We start from the raw sequence: 18,233 nt of genomic DNA on the forward strand, positions 1-18,233 counted from the left end.
CTATTTACTGTTAAAAGAACATAAGGGATGTGAACATTCCCCAGGAATGGGTTGTTTTAATTTGTCTGATTTCTCTCAGACTGTTCAAGTTCCGTTGGACAATATCCACCATATCATAGATAAGTTTTCACAAATGCCTAAGGTGCCTAACTGGTTTTCTTGGTTTCAGTGGAGATGGCTGGTAATTACAGGTATGCTTTGGTTATGTAACTATACTCCTATTATGTTAATGTGTGTGCGCAATTTAAGTAGTAGCTTAAAACCTATACATGCTGAAGTTACTCTACAAGAAGATATGTCAAAGAAATAATCAATCTTCCCATGTTTTCTTCCGCCTGCTACTTCTATAGCTTTTCTTCTTCCTTCCTAATTACAACCCTTAAATAGAATTCGTGCCCCATATCAAATTTACTGAGTATCATAATTCTTCCAAGTGGTAAAGATACCTCAAGACAAATGCTGGGCATAGAAGCCACAGGGCATAAATATGCAAAGAAATAAAAAGCTAACCTTTTCAAACAATAAGGCTTCCCTCTCACTTACCAACTTCACATTTCCCTGTATGGCCCTGGAAGATGACTGGTTAGCCAGAGACGGGTAAGATTCCTCAAGGGAGGAACAACCTAAGACAGGCACAGTCACAGGGGGGCCATCAGGTGAGAAATTGGGGATCAACAGAGGTGAGGCTTAGAACCTCACCCCCCTGTTCTGAGAGAAATCTTCTGCATAAGTGGATGTTTTATTGCCCTTGTCTAGCTTGGATTAACACATAGTCTACAGGCACACACCTGATCATCTTCATTTGCTCTCTTACAACACTAAACTATGTTTTCTACCTTTATCTTGTATCTACCTACCACTTCAGCATTTTATTAAAAATAATAATAATAAAGAGAGAAATGTGGTATCCACATATAAATCAAGTATAAAAACCAAATGAGTATTCATATTTGAACTGACTGTTTATAGTTCATAATGCATGAGTCAAACCAAAAGTTTCTGTGATGACTGCCCTTGTACTGTTCACTATGTAACTTATTCACTATGTAAGAATTTGTTCTCCATGTAAGAACTTGTTTGTTATGCCTCAGAAGATTGGAGACTGACAAAAATTAGGCTTGGGGTAGATTAATGATTGTGCATTGAGCATTGACTCCCCTATACAGAATTTTATTGTTGTTAACAACCATTTGATCAATCAATATGAGAGATGCCCTCACAAAAAAAAAAAAAAAAAAAAAAGGACACACTTCCAATGGTAAAATAATAAGTAACCGGGATGTAATGAATATAGTCAAGATATTTTAAGAGCTTGGTATGGTGATAGCTGGTACCTAGAATTGTCATGTATATAAATGTTGAATCACTATGTTGTACACCTGAAACTAATGTAATACTGTGTGTCAACTACCCTTCAATAAAAAATAATTATCTACAAAAAAATAAAATTAAATTTAAAAAAATGCAAAAAAAAGAAAAATATTTCCAGACTGCATGGTTTTTCTGTGAATTTCTTCAATTTGTTGCAAATCTCCAAACATTTTCCCAACATATGTTTTGAAAAATATCCAGGTATAAGTGAACCCATGCAATTCAAACCCATGTTTCTCAAGGGTCAGCTGTACTGATCTCCAGAATCTTCAAATAGCTGCTTGGTGCATTTTGTTCAGTTATATAGTTGTATTTAGTGGGAGACATGCTTATTCTTCTACTTTATTGTAACCAGAACCATGATCTATTTTTAATTTGTCTATTCCTCTCTCTTCCTTAAGCCCATTGCTCTTCTCTTTTTTTATTTATTTACTGCTTTACTTCCGCTCCTGCACAAATTTCTTCTATGGCTAATCTTAACAGAGAACTGAACAGGGGAGAGAATTCTGGGATTTTTAGTTCCAGTTTACCTAATTTCATAAAGTATAAAGCTGCAATAGTCCACCCTTGTCAACTTGGCACCAACACATACTTTTTATAACTGTTCATATGTTCCGAAAAGTAAAATAGTAAAGTAATTCTTCTGCCTTTTTATCCCTCTTTGGATGTTGTTCATTCCATTTCTAGCTGAGTCATATTCTCCCTTCGAGATCCTGTAATTTCAACACTGACATACGAGTTTAGCTACTATCAAAACTACTTATCCTAGATGGTAGGTAGATGGGGAAGAAAAAAGAATTGATTAATATGTATACAAATACATTAATATCAAAATAAGGAAGTAATATTCAAAACTATTACAATCCTCATTTCTGCAACCAGTCACATGGTTGTAATTGGTATTTATAACTCCCTTCCCCCGCTATGTAATCCATATCCTCTTGGTTTACAGCAAGCACCGCAGTGGTTATTGTTCCTTTCCTGGTGAGGTAAAACGAACATTCATCCTTGAAGTGTCTGGGCCATTAGCAGTGATGCCAGCATTTGAGCTGTAGTTTTCCATTGGCTTTTATCGTATGACATGGGAGCACTAAGAGGTGTTCCGTGTGATCGTATTTCAGACATACTCCTCCTTTCTCATATTGTGGTAGTATCAACCTGGTTTCCTCTTGATATTTAAGATCATTCATACCACATAATAAAGTAGTACTTTATTGGCTTGTTGATTCCCTGGTATGAAGAGCCCAGTGTGACCGCATGGATATCTCAGCTTCTAATTTAATGGAACCATTGCTATAGCTACTAGTGGCTGCATTTCATTACTGGGAACCAAACAGAGCCTGATATCTTGGGCCCAGCAGCGAAAATTTTGCTAGTTGGATCAAGTAGATTGAGGAGAGAAGCTACTCCTCTTTCCATGCCTTGATTTCTAGACTCATGCGAGAGATGGCTATGAAAGAATAGTCCTATATGGATTGCTTATTTAGATTCTATAAAGCTCCCCCAGGATATTAGTCCATTTGTACAAGATACTCACAACCAATTGGTGGCATAACTGAGTCTTCAAAGGCTATTCCATTGTCCTATCAAGCCAGCAGCTTCAAGGTGATGGGAAACATGGTAAAATTGTTGAAGTCCATGAGAATGAGCCCATTCTGCACTTCACTTGCTGTTCATCAAGTTTTTTGATCAGAAGCAATGCCGGGTGGAATGCCATGACAGTCAATAAGGCATTCTGTAATTCCCTGGATAGTGATTTTGGCAGAAACCCCATGGGCAGAGAGGGAAAATTCATATCTAAAGTGCCTGTTCCACTAAGAAAAAAGTACTGCCCTTCCAGATATAAGTGCTCCAATGTAGTCAACCAAACATAAGATAGCTGTCTAGTCCCTCTGTAAGGATTCAGTGTAGGGATTTGACCTTATGCAATTATGGAAGGTAGTTGAACAGTTTGTGTAAGGCTGTTGCTCTGCATCTGATACTGAGCTAAGGTCCTCTGGGCAGACAGGCAGGAAAGGTGGATGTGAGCTGGTGAGAAAGGATAAAGTCGAACCTTAAAGGATGATCTGGACCCATAAGGACAAACTGGAAGCTACCTTCAAGCCTCCAGCCTCAAGGATGCAGGTGATTTCTCAGCTACCAGATCCTTTCTCTCAGATGTGTCCACATGCCTGGCCCTAGATTCAGAGGAACTGAATGAAATTCAGTGGGATCTGAAGGAGCTGCAGGCCCAGCTGCTGCCCCACACCAACAAGGTGAATCAGCAGATCCCAGCAGTATGCCTAAGCTGCGATGACACTTGATCATACAGAAGTCTTCCAAACACAAATATGGCTACTTCTTCACTCCCGCTTTTCAAAGGCCACCCAAATTTCTTTTTGTAGCCAACCCTTACCTGGACTTATAGGGTAGTTGCAGTTTAATTAAGCTGATATAGTGAAAAACCATCACAGGGAGTCAATAAATCCAAAATTGAAAGAGTGAATAAATGAATGGATGGATGGATGGATGGATGGATGGACTTATGAAATGTCTCAGGTCACTCCTTGGCTCCATTTCTTCCCCTCTTGTTTAAGGCTGCTGGTTCAGTTCAACCTTTTAGTATTCCAACACAAAACCCAGTGACTTGAGCACAGGGAGAGCAGTTAACATAAGCTTTGAGATTAAAGGGTGTTTCCATGATCAGATAAAGTGTGCTAAAAATGGACTATGGAAGCCTGGGTTCTGGTGCTCCAATTGGCTGGGTAACCATGGGAAATCATTTGATTTATTTTTAGATTTTCTCTTCAATAAAACAATAATTTGGCTAAGTAATTTGTGTCCCACTTACTTCTAGTATTCTGTGATTTATTTCGGTCACTTTCAGAAGTAGAATCCCTGACTAGCTGATTGTCATAATTCTTGTTCATAATTTTTATTTTAGCCTTATAGTGAGAATACTTCACTTATTCAGCTATATAGACAGTAGAGAAAGTTAAAGTTTCAAACATCCAAACCTACATGCATAGTGTGCCTGATTATAAGAAAAACATGTCATTATAATATGATCATATAGAAATGGTATCTGCTTTACCCAAATAAAGAATAAAAAAAAAATTAGTGGGGAAAATGGAATATTTATTTAATGGATCTGTTTATAGACATAGATATATATTTAATGCAGTTAAGTAGCAAAAAAATAACTTACTGATATAATTATGTATACATATTTTAATAATGTTATATAAAATATTCATTAATATAGTCATATCCTTTTTTCACTCTCAAAATTTGAAAGAAAAATTTCTTCAGACTTTTCACATGTATGGTTAACAACGTGTCTATCACTATAGCCATTTTTCGAATCACAGATAACCATATTATAAGTTACATCATCTTCCATCTATGTTGTTTGAAAATTAGCATTTTTAAAATCTGTGTATGATGCTGTCATTTGAAATATGGTTATCAAAAGCACCAGGACCCACATGTGTCTTGCTGTTGTCTGTTTTTAGGCTGTTCTAGATGGATAAATGTTACTTCCACAGTGCCACCTCTGACTAGGCTTAAATAAAGAGAGTGACTAACAAGATATGTTTTATACACATGGGGAAACTGAGGCTGAGGAATTCCTAACTCATTCAAGCTCTGTCTGATCTCTGATTCTTGTTTATTTCATTGAAATATACTGGTATTTATATAAAGATGACAAAAGTTGCTTTAGCTTTTCCAGTGTCATATACTTAGATATATAACCTCAAATTTTCCATTCCACCAAACTGTATTCTCAGATGAATTGTGAGACTGATGATAACTAAATTTTGTGGTGTTTTGGCAGTGGATGCTTGATTTTTAGTGATGTACATATCCTTCTGGTATTTTGGGACTCCGAGATTACATATGCAAAACTTTTTCCTTTGTCAGTAAAATAAAAACCAAATCAGTAACTTCAAGCCCACCAATTTCCCATGACTAGACATGATCAAACCTGATCATGATGAAAGATCAGCTCAAATGTATTTGTGCTGAATTATTAATGTACATGTTTACACACATTATTTCTCACCTTTGAGTAACTATATTTAATATATCTAGGTATTCCATATCCAGTTATTCTGTGTGCTGTAAATCCTTTATCTGTTAAATATGGCTCTGGATTTAACAACTATATGATGATTTCAGTTAGTGGTATAAGAAAATACTATGCTGATGATCTCTGTCATAGTCAAGACAAATGTTCAAATTCTATCTGAAAGAGAAAAAAAATTTTAGTAATTATGAATTCTTTTCATCAATATAAATTTGCTTTGGAAAACATTTCAATGTTGACAGTTAATATAATCTCAATGAACACAGAACATTCCTGCCTTTTCAAAAAAATTTTTAAATAGTATTACGGGTTGATGTGATTCCCTTCTCTTCCCCATTTCCTATGTTGAAACCTAGACCTTATTTGGAGATAGGGCCTTTAAAAGGATCATTAAATTGAAATGAGGTCATTAGGATTAGCTTTAAGTCATTATGACTAGTGTCCTTATAAAAAGGAGAAATTTGGACACAGACACAGATTTAGAGGGAAGATGATAGGAAGACACAAGGAGAGGATGGCCATCTACAAGCCAAGGAGGAGACCTCGAACAGATCCTTCTTTCACAGCCTTCAAAGATCAACCCTGCCAGCACCTTGATCTTGGACTTCCAATCTCCAGAACTGTGAGCCAATAAATTTCTGTTGTTTAAGCCACCCAGTCTGTGGCCCTTTGTTACAGCAGCCTTAGGAAAGTAACACAGGACCATTTTGGAATGTTAGCTTATGTACACCTATGGAAAAGGACTTTATTTCCTTTGCTAGAATGCAGATTTTATTTCAGTTTCATTATTATAACTGTACAAAATGTATAGCAGTTATATTATGGATTTCTTTCTGCTACAAACATATTTTTCTACATATTTTCTCAATAGTCCATTCTTTTTTTCTTAATGTGTACAACTTATATAGAGTTCTACATATGAATTATATATATACTTACACAAAGATTGTGAAATAATGACCAGAGATAAGAAAATTAATACATCCTTTAGCACAGCTGGTACTATTTTCCTTTATCCCTATGATTTTTTTTCCCTTTCTTTTTCCCCGCCCTTGTCCCTCCCTTCCCACCCATCCTCCCCAGTCCCTTTCCCTTTGGTAACTATTAGTCCATTCTTGGGTTCTGTGATTCTGCTGCTGTTTAGTCCCTTCAGTTTTCCTTTGTTCTTATACTCCACATATGAGTGAAATCATTTGGTACTTGTCTTTCTCTGCCTGGCTTATTTCACTGAGCATAATACCCTCTAGCTCCATCCATGTTGTTGCGAATGGTAGGATCTGTTTTTTTCTTATGGCTGAATAATATTCCATTGTGTATATGTACCACATCTTCTTTATCCCTTCATCTACTGAGGGACATTTAGGTTGCTTCCATATCTTGGCTATTATAAACAGTGCAGCAATAAACATAGGGGTGCATCTGTCTTTTTCAACCTGGAGTGCTGCATTCTTAGGGCAAATTCCTAGAAGTGGAATTCCTGGGTCAAATGGTATTTCTATTTTGAGCATTCTGAGGAACCTCCATACTGCTTTCCACAATGGTTGAACTAATTTACATTCCTACCAGCAGTGTAGGAGGGTTCCCCTTTCTCCACAACCTCGCCAACATTTGTTGTTGATTGTCTTTTTGATGATGGCGATCCTTTCTGGTATGAGGTGATATCTCATTGTGGTTTTAATTTGCATTTCTCTGATGACAAGCGATGTGGAGCATCTTTTCATGTGTCTGTTGGCCATCTGAATTTCTTCTTTGGAGAACTGTCTATTCAGCTCCTCTGCCCATTTTTTAATTGGACTATTTGCTTTTTGTTTGTTGAGATGCATGAGCTCTTTATATATTTTGGATGTCAGCCCTTTATCAGATCTGTCATTTATGAATATATTATCCCATACTGTAGGATACCTTTTTGTTCTATTGATGGTGTCCTTTGCTGTACAGAAGATTTTTAGCTTGATATAGTCCCACTTGTTCATTTTTGCTTTTGTTTCCCTTGCCCGGGGAGATATGTTCATGAAGAAGTCACTCATGTTTATGTCCATGAGATTTTTGCCTATGTTTTTTTCTAAGAGTTTTATGGTTTCATGACTTACATTCAGGTCTTTGATCCATTTGGAGTTTACTTTTGTGTATGGGGTTAAACAATAATCCAGTTTCATTCTCTTACATGTAGCTGTCCAGTTTTGCCAGCACCATCTATTGAAGAGGCTGTCATTTCCCCATTGTATGTCCATGGCTCCTTTATTGTATATTAATTGACCATATATGTTTGGGTTAATGTCTGGAGTCTCTATTCTGTTCCACTGGTCTGTGGCTGTGTTCTTGTGCCAGTACCAAATTGTCTTGATTACTGTGGCTTTGTAGTAGAGCTTGAAGTTGGGGAGCAAGATCCCCCCCACTTTATTCTTCCTTCTCAGGATTGCTTTGGCTATTCGGGGTCTTTGGTGGTTCCATATGAATTTTTGAACTATTTGTTCCAGTTCATTGAAGAATGCTGTTGGTAATTTGATAGGGATTGCATCGAATCTGTATATTGCTTTGGGCAGGATGGGCATTTTGACGATATTAATTCTTCCTAGCCAGGAGCATGGGATGAGTTTCCATTTATTAGTGTCCTCTTTAATTTCTCTTAAGAGTGTCTTATAGTTTTCAGGGTATAGGTCTTTCACTTCCTTGGTTAGGTTTGTTCCTAGGTATTTTTTTCTTTTTGATGCTATTCTGAATGGAATTGTTTTCCTGATTTCTCTTTCTATTAGTTCATTGTTGGTGTATAGGAAAGCCACAGATTTCTGTGCGTTAATTTTGTATCTTGCAACTTTGCTGAATTCCGATATTAGTTCTAGTAGTTTTGCAGTGGAGTCTTTAGAGTTTTTTATATGCAATATCATGTCATCTGCAAATAGTCACAGTTTGACTTCTTCTTTACCAATCTGGATTCCTTGTATTTCTTTGTTTTGTCTAATTGCCATGGCTAGGAACTCCAGTACTATGTTGAATAACAGTGGAGAGGGTGGGCATCCCTGTCTTGTTCCCCATCTCAGAGGAAAAGCTTTTAGCCTCCCGCTGTTCAGTATGATGTTAGCTGTGGGTTTATCATATATGGCCTTTATTATGTTGAGGTACTTGCCCTCTATGCTCATTTTGTTGAGAGTTTTTACCATGAATGGATCTTGAATTATGTCGAATGCTTTTTCAGCATCTATGGAGGTGATCATGTGATTTTTGTCCTTCTTTTTGTTGATGTGATGGATGATGTTGATGGATTTTCGAATGTTGTACCATCCTTGCATCCCTGGGATGAATCCCACTTGGTCATGGTGTATGATCCTTTTGATGTATTTTTGAATTCGGTTTGCTAATATTTTGTTGAGTATTTTTGCATCTACGTTCATCAGGGATATTGGTCTGTAGTTTTCTTTTTTGGTGGGGTCTTTGCCTGGTTTTGGTATTAGGGTGATGTTAGCTTCATAGAATGAGTTTGGGAGTATCCCCTCCTCCTCTATTTTTTGGGAAACTTTAAGGAGAATGGGTATTATATCTTCTCTGTATTTCTGATAAAATTCCGAGGTAAATTCATCTGGCCCGGGGGTTTTGTTCTTGGGTAGTTTTTTGATTACCGCTTCAATTTCGTTGGTGGTAATTGGTCTGTTTAGATTTTCTGTTTCTTTCTGGGTCAGTCTTGGAAGGTTGTATTTTTCAAGGAAGTTTTCCATTTCTCCTAGGTTTCCCAGCTTGTTCGCATATAGGTTTTCATAGTATTCGCTAATAATTCTTTGTATTTCTGTGGGAATTCCACTCTTTTTAAATGCTTTAATATTTGGAATCTTCTATTAGATACTGCTGTAAGAGTATCTGTGAAAAAATCAGCTAAAAATGTTAAGAGCGGTCAACTTTAATGGCTTTATTTTATTCTGTTCATAAGAAATATTTAGTATTTCTGCTATTTCCCTTGTGTAAGTGTCATTTTTTAACAGAGTAATTTTATAATTTCAAAAGAAATTACATCTAAGTTTCTGCGGAATGGATGGGGATTTATCTTTAAGATACTGTTATGAAAGTTGCTGTATTAGTGAAAATTACAGAACTGTTATCATTGTGCTTATTAGTAATTGGCTTAATTCTCCCAAAGCATATTCTTTTGTCTGTAGGTAATGCTGAAGAGCTTCCTATATAAAAGGAGAGAGGAGAAAATAGAGAAGAGTGGTTATCAGTCAGAAATAATATACCTTTGCTCAAGAAGGAAATTGTGGAGCTTAGGAAATTATAAAAAATTATACAGCATTCATAACTTTTCAGAGGTGAACTACAAATGTATGGATTTTTCAAACCATGCTATTCGCCTATATTTACCTTCCAATGAACTATGGTTTGCATCACTGAAAATCAGATATTTAGGGCTTGCTTGAATCCTTTGGCTGGTTCTTTTTCTAAATATATCCATTAAAATCAGAACATTTTCTTCAAGACATGCTTGGAAGTTTGGTGGGGGTTGTTGAACATGGATAGTTTGGTGGAAATTCTGGAAAAATAGAACAATTAAAAAATAATAGAAAATATACTTTAAAAAGCTACCTAAAAATACTTAACTAGTTGAAATGTTCTCAAAATTTACTTCTTTGTTCTTTCTTGTTTTCCAAGTGTTTATTTGTATTATGCCAAGGGATGGCATTATAAACAGAGTGCATTAGGACATTTTAGCCTATTTCAAATGGAAGCAGGCTTGAAAGCAGGGTAGCATGTATTTCCCAAGCTACAGGGTTGCCTCCTTCTATATAAGAAGCTAATAATATGATTAAGATAATTCCGGGATCACAGTCACAAAAATGTTAACCAAGTATCTAAAAAATGTATTATTATTATTATTATTTTAATTTTATTTTGGTATCATTAATCTACAATTACATGAAGGACATTATGTTTACTAGGCTCCCCCTTCACCAAGTCCCCCCAATATCCCCATTCACAGTCACTGTCCATCAACATAGTAAGATGCTGTAAAATCACCACTTGTCTTTGTGTTGCACAGCCCTCCCCATGCCCCCCCCCACACTATACATGCTAATTGTAAGGCCCCCTTTCTTTTTTTCCCGCCCTTATCCCTCCCTTCCCACCCATCCTCCCCAGTCCCTTTCCCTTTGGTAACTATTAGTCCATTCTTCGGTTTTGTGCTTCTGCTTCTGTTTTGTTCCTTCAGTTTTCTTTTGTTCTTATAATCCACATATGAGTGAAATCATTTGGTACTTGTCTTTCTCTGCCTGGCTTATTTCACTGAGCATAATACCCTCTAGCTCCATCCATGTTGTTGCGAATGGTAGGATCTGTTTTTTTCTTACGGCTGAGTAATATTCCATTGTGTATATGTACCACTTCTTCTTTATCCCTTCATCTACCGATGGACACTTAGGTTGCTTCCATATCTTGGCTATTGTAAATAGTGCAGCGATAAACATAGGGGTGCATCTGTCTTTTTCAAACTGGAGTGCTGCATTCTTAGGGCAAATTCCTAGAAGTGGAATTCCTGGGTCAAATGGCATTTCTATTTTTAGTTTTTTGAGGAACCTCCATACTGCTTTCCACAGTGGTTGAACTAATTTACATTCCTACCAGCAGTGTAGGAGGGTTCCCCTTTCTCCACAACCTCGCCAACATTTGTTGTTGATTGTCTTTTTGATGATGGCGATCCTTTCTGGTATGAGGTGATATCTCATTGTGGTTTTAATTTGCATTTCTCTGATGACAAGCGATGTGGAGCATCTTTTCATGTGTCTGTTGGCCATCTGAATTTCTTCTTTGGAGAACTGTCTATTCAGCTCCTCTGCCCATTTTTTAATTGGACTATTTGCTTTTTGTTTGTTGAGATGCATGAGCTCTTTATATATTTTGGATGTCAACCCTTTATTGGATCTGTCATTTACGAATATATTCTCCCATATTATTGGATACCTTTTTGTTCTATTGCTGGTGTCCTTTTCTGTACAGAAGCTTTTCAGCTTGATATAGTCCCATTTGTTCATTTTTGCGTTTGATTTCCTTGCCCGGGGAGATATGTTCAAGAAGAGGTCACTCATGTTTATGTCTAAGAGATTTTTGCCTATGTTTCTTTCTAAGAGTTTTAAGGTTTCATGACTTACATTCAAGTCTTTGATCCATTTTGAATTTACTTTTGTGTATGGGGTTAGACAATGATCCAGTTTCATTCTCTTACATGTAGCTGTCCAGCTCAAGTATCTAAAAATTTTAAGGATACTCTATATTTTCTTGGATTTTGTTTGTGTGGTGAGTTTTCCAAGTTTGGAAAAAAGAGGGATAATTTTATTGACTTTCCATCACACTGAATATAAGGGGTTCTTAAAAACCAAATGGGAACTAAATGAATGTTTTCATTGCATTGTAGTATATGCTCACCATATGTAGTATATACTGAAAGTATATGGAAATTACTTTCAGATATTACTAATCTGCACCAGGTTTGCATTGGGAGCCTAGCAATAAAAGGTTCTGTATCTTAGTACTCATCACTTGAGTCACTTGTTCCCCTTGCTCTTTAATTAACTCCTGTTACTTTAAAGAGCGCTTTTGGAATGGTTTCACTGAAGAATAGGAAACGATAATCTTCATTCAAATCTTTAACTTTTTTTTGTTTTCTTTTTCTCCTTAGAGATGCAGATCTGTTCCTGTTAGACACAAGAAAGGCCCAAGCTTTAGATGTGGGTTGGCTTGTGTTTGATGTTACTGTGACCAGCAATCACTGGGTAATTAATCCACAGAACAATTTGGGCTTACAGCTCTGTGCAGAAACAGGAGATGGTAAGCATTGCATTTCATATATTTTTTGTGGTCCTGGTTTTGATACATGGACAGTTACAGCTTTTTGTGCAATTAAGCCAATACATGTTTTATACTTACAATGTGCGATGTAGCATGCTCCATAATATACTGTAACATATTAACTAGTTAATTGATTTATGAACAAATCTATACAACACACATTGATTGTCAGGCTCTACTGTGGGGATGGAAGAGTAAAGAAGTAGGTATGTTCCTACTCTCAAGGAGTTTTTAGTCTAGTATTGAAGACCTCTATGCAAACAAATAAAGCTACTGTTTTATGACAACAATAAAAGGAAGCTATATAAAGAGTGCTGTGGGTCTATTCTTGATTGTGTGGTGGTTACACAACTACATAATTTGTAAAAACTTCTAGAACTCTACATTGAATAAATGGATATTACTGTATGTATGTAAGGTATACCTTAACACCAGACTAAAAAATAACAAAAAAGTAGACATAAAAAATCATGTTAGGGAGACAAAGAAGTTCCTCATATACAGAGGGAATGGAGGAGGGCACGGATGGAACAAAAGAGACATAAAAAACACAGAAAATAATATCAAGATAGGTCTTAATATATTGTAGTATTTGATCAGAGACAATAGGTCTAACCTGTGGGAGGGATCTTTAGGAAATCTTCCTTTTTTTTCATAAGAAGCTCCAGAAGTTATTCTTATGGTCACAAATAGTTGTTGAGCAGTTCTGTGCTGTGCACTTGGCTATATACTAGAGATAAAATGGGGGGGGGCATAAATAGGGGGCATACACAGGGATGGCTTCATGAGGGTTGCAGCTGAGCAAGGCACAGGGTAGTCATTGCAATAATACTATTGCACACATGTGACTATGCACTGAGAAGTGTCCAATGGACTTACGAGTATGGACCGGTGAGTGACTTTGAGCTAGAGTCTTAAAGATCAGGCAAATGTGATTAGGGGAAGAAGTTGGGGGCAGGCATTTCAGACAAATGGAACAGAATATACAAACACCATGGTGAGGGGGGTCCTCGCACATTCAGTCAGGAGGCTGGGGAAGCCAAGGCCATTTTATTCAGAGCCTTGTTGTCTTTTGGGTCACTTGAGGAGTCTAAAATTTTTAAATTCAAATCTGGGCTTCCAGGTCATCTAAATTATATTTGTCATGATAGGAGGATAGAATACAATGTATTCAATGATTTGTTAGCTAGATTTGTGCTTTTTAAATATTTAGAAGTATACCAAGAGGACCTACACTGTGTTCTTGTCCCATACACTGCAAATGCCAGGGCCAGGCCTACTGATGGTGGTTTTTAAAGGAATGATTAATTAGAGAATGTGCCATATTTAAATTTTACCACCGTTAGTGCTCTTCAGGATCAGGCAACAGATGCATTAGTCCTAGAGTCTGTCCCATCATCCCTCCTTGCCGTATTACATTAAAGCTTTGCTTAATAAACTATAGAGTTAAAAAAAAAACTGGGTCTCTCTTGGGTCTCTTTCACGGGGTTCATTACTGTAAGCAACAGGATTTTGTGGTGGCATTGTTTTACCTACAACCAGATTCACAGCCTGAGAATGATAGCATAACCAATGTTGTTACCCCAATGATTATATATATGGAATGAGGCTGACAGACACAAATGAAATATATTCCAGTGTTAGTCTAGTGAAGTTTTCATGTGCCTCAGACCTTGATCTAGAAAAAGAAAGTTTTAAGTGAATGTGTCATAGACAAGTCTCAGAAATTGCCCAACCCAAGCCAGACTTTTCCATAGGTTTTAATTACAATGGTGACTTTTGCATTTTTCTATACACAATTCGAATATTTTGAATTATAGGTTGTTTTCCAATTATGGCTTTGAGATTATCATTAAGGATTTTCAGAGTTCAAGCACTGTAAATGTAAACCTAGAAAAGCACATACTTAAATAATCTCCTAAGAATTCTTACAATGTTAAACTACTGTACATTTATGGTCAGAAATGTGAGTGGGAAATCAGCGCTGTGGGGGTGAGCCAATTGTTCCTTCCTTGGTATGTGGCCCAAACAAGAAAAATTAAATTAGTGGTATGTGCTTTTCCCCAGTCTTCTTGGGGAAATGCTTGAAATGTCTAACTAAACAGCTCAAGAGATCTTTGAAATACGATCAGCCTGTTTTCTTTTAATCGCCCCCAACCTCCACCATCCCGTGTGAAAATTCATAAATTTCTGTCTTGTTTTATTGATTCTTCACTTGTATTAGTTCTGTTTCCTGTATTATTTATATAATTTAGCATCTATCTTGCTTTCAAGGTATCCTGTTCTAAGAACTACTCTATATTTTGAGTTTTTCTTCTCTCGTTGATTTATTTCTGTTATATTTTAGAAGTAGGTAATTTAAATTATTGTTAGTTACAGGATTTTCTTTTTGAGCCTAAAAGAAACTAACATTTCATTTTTTTGGTGAGGTTTCTAAATTCTTTATTTAAGTGTTAGGTTGAGGTACACAGACTTTTGGTGCTTTCCTTTATATTTTTAATATTGTCCAATGTGAAAATATTAAAATGATTGCGGTAGGTAAGCTGGGGTTTGGGTTTTAAACACTTAAAACACATTCTAACCAGAGGTAGAGCGTATATGGCCTTGAGAAAACCTGTGACCCTCCCAGTACCTTAGATTCATTAATTGCAACCTTACAGAGAATGTACATGTGGCATTTCTCTATAACTATGGATAACCAGATGCTTCAGCTTATTGTTGCTTCATTCATTACTACTACTGATGTTCTCATGATAGCGTAATATTGCTTCAAACAGAACAGTCAGGCCATCTTTTCTTTGCAGTAATAGATTCTGAGTATGTTTACTTATCAGCAAAAGGAATTGGAAGTCATGAAAGGATTATACTTAGGAACGTCTGCTTTCAAGTTCATTTGTTGATTACCCATTTATTCATTTGACATAAAATTATTGAGTAACTATACATGTAAGACATCATGTTAAAGGGGACTATAGCCTGGGAGACAGACATATGTAGCTAATTTTAGAAAAAATAAAGTGTCCTGAATGCTAAAATGAGTCATATAATCAAGACAAGAAGAGAGATGGTTAAATCCAAATGGGACAGAGCCAACAGGGCCATAGAGCTTTTAAGCTAAGTTGGCTGAGTAAGATTCCAATAAACAGAGATGAAGAGGGAGGTAGTTGTGGGGGCATATGGAGTAGTGGTGAGAACAGCAGGAGAGAGCTCATTCCCGGGTGAGGAAACAATGCGCAGAATGGCAACATGGCATGGTATGTTCTGGAGAAAGTCAGTAGTCCAGAGTTGGCTAGGACAATATTCATGTATAAAATGTTAGTAGGAAAGTGGTTTGAAACAAATCATGGACAGGACATGAAATCTCATTTGTGTATAATGTATTCTTGTAGCTTGACCACACCTCATAAAAGAACTAGACTTGCTACTTGAGTCAATCACAGTAACACCACTGTGATTTCCTGTTTAAGCGAATATCAGCTTCATGAGGTCATGGGATGCATATTTCTTACTCACGAAGTTGTACCCTTGGTGCTTGGTATAAAGCAGATTGTAGGTATTAAAATTATGTCTTGAGATCATTGAATGAGTTTGTGATTTAAACAGCTCTTACAGACTACCTGTCACGGAGCATGTCACTCTTATGAAGACATTCCAAACCATAAATTTTGGGTGATTATTAACCAAACCACTTTGGTGTAACACAGGAGCAGATTTTTGTACCACAAACCACAGAATGGTAGTTAAAATCGTTTCAGGCCTAAGGTGAGGAGAAAGTCAGGGATGTACATTATTTAATTTTGTTTATCCTGCTTCTGCAAGGAAAAAATAGCACAGAGGCCTAAATATATTTTGGAAATTAAAAGTAGCATTTCTCAGAAGACCTGTGGAAAATATGTCAGCTTATGAAATGTCCTTTTTAGAAATTTGACAAATACACTGCCATGGATTTGGCAGGAGAGTTTAAGGATATTGTGTTGACTTTTTTCATGCAGAATAGATACTTCTCTGAGCTCCATGTGTTTGTTTTCAGCAAAATAAAGCAAACATAGAAGTAAGAATATAAAACAAAAACCTTACTGCTTCTTCGTGGCCAAATCTAGAGATTCCAGACAAGTGGTAGTATCCCGTTGTGCAAAACCAGTTTCAAAGTTCCCAGGCACTTTCTCTGGGTGGTTAATAAACCTCTGTGACAAGGTGGGTGCTCTTTTTGTAAAAGCAAATGGGTAGGCTTAGTTCAACTTTCAATTTATTATAAGATTTTCAGTTCCTAAATTATAAAGATACATTTATTATCTGACTGATTAGGTCTTAATTAAGAATGTTAGCAAATCTATGGTCATCATAATTCTTTATACACATGTGCACACAGAGTTTATTCTACAGATAGCAATTTAATCTAGCTTTTGAGATTTGGGGTTTCCTCATCAAACACTATAATTTTCCACTGTTTGATGCTTTATATAGTTTAAAATTTCCAAGTAAATTCATTCTTTCTTCAAATTTGGGTTTATAGAATAACTTAGAGATGGAAAAACACAGAGTCTTTTTGGGTTCATTAGAATATGTCTTTAAAAATCCTATGTTTGAGAGAGGGGCGGAAGATGGCGGCGTGAGTAGAGCAGCGGAAATCTCCTCCCAAAACAACATATATCTATGAAAATATAACAAAGACAACCCTTCCTAGAATAAAGACCAGAGGACACAGGACAATATCCAGACCACATCCGCACCTGAGAGAACCCAGCGCCTTGCGAAGGGGGTAAGATACAAGCCCCGGCCCCGCGGGAGCCGAGCGCCCCTCCCCCCAGCTCCCGGCGGGAGAAGAGCAGGCAGAGCGGGAGGGAGACGGAGCCCAGGACTGCCGAACACCCAGCCCCAGCCATCCGGGCCAGAGTGCAGGGCGCTCGATACTAGGAAAACAGGGCAGCAAGAACAGTGAGCAGGGACTGGAGGCTGGGCGACAGAGGACATAAGAAAAGCGCGCGACCATTTTTTTTTTTGCTTTTTTGCTGTTTTGTTTCGGCGAGCGCTTTTTGGAAGTCTTAAAGGGATAGTGCCCCAAATAGTAGGGAAACAGGGCAGAAAGACCAGTGAGCAGAGGCCTGAGGCTGGCACCGGAGAATAAAGAAAAACGAACGACCACCTTATTAATATTTTTTTTTTTAATTAAAAACTTTTTTTTTTTTTTAATTAAAAAATTTTTTTCTTTTTTTTTTTTTGGTGGGCGTTGTTTTGTTTTGGCAGGTACTTTTTGGAAGTCTTAAAGGGGCAGGGCGGGTCACTTAATCCAGAGGTAGGGAATCCGGGATCTCTGGGCACCCTAACCCCTGGGCTGCAGGGAGCAAGGAGGCCCCTTACGGAGATAAATAGCCTCCCAGCAGCTCCTGCTCCAACGCGACTCCACCATTTTGGAGTAGCTGCCCGAGCCAGGCCACGCCCACAGCAACAGCGGAGATTAACTCCATAGCAGCCGGGCAGGAAGCAGAAACCCTGTCTGCGCGCAGCTGCGCAGCACAACCCACTAGAGGTCGCTGTTCCCCCAGGAGAGGAGAGCCACAAACCAACAAGAAAGGAAGTCCTTCCAGCCGTCACTCGTCCCAGTTCTGCAGACTATTCCTATCACCATGAAAAGGCAAAGCTACAGGCCGACAAAGATCACAGAGACAACACCAGAGAAGGAGACAGACCTAACCAGTCTCCCTGAAAAAGAATTCAAAATAAGAATCATAAACATGCTGACAGAGATGCAGAGAAATACGCAAGAGAAATGGGATGAAGTCCGGAAGGAGATCACAGATGCCAGAAAGGAGATCGCAGAAATGAAACAAACTCTGGAAGGATTTATAATCAGAATGGATAGAATGCAAGAGGCCATTGATGGAATTGAAATCAGAGAACAGGAACGCATAGAAGCTGACATAGAGAGAGACAAAAGGATCTCCAGGAATGAAACAATATTAAGAGAACT

General features: G+C 37.4%; 1 protein-coding gene across 4 annotated transcripts in view; it reads left to right on the forward strand.

The window, feature by feature from the left end:
- LOC118928365 (dystonin-like) overlaps positions 1 to 18,233 on the forward strand; it is a 92,995-nt gene that overhangs the window by 16,296 nt on the left and 58,466 nt on the right. For all 4 annotated transcript variants that reach the window (XM_057494055.1, XM_057494056.1, XM_057494058.1 and 1 more), the window contains exon 2: positions 12,096 to 12,244. In XM_057494055.1, the coding sequence (XP_057350038.1) occupies positions 12,242 to 12,244 (3 nt within the window). In that variant the 5' untranslated portion in view covers positions 12,096 to 12,241. The remainder of the gene's footprint in view (positions 1 to 12,095; positions 12,245 to 18,233) is intronic.

This window comes from Manis pentadactyla, chromosome 16 (assembly GCF_030020395.1).
Source record: "Manis pentadactyla isolate mManPen7 chromosome 16, mManPen7.hap1, whole genome shotgun sequence".
Lineage (NCBI taxonomy): Eukaryota > Metazoa > Chordata > Mammalia > Pholidota > Manidae > Manis > Manis pentadactyla.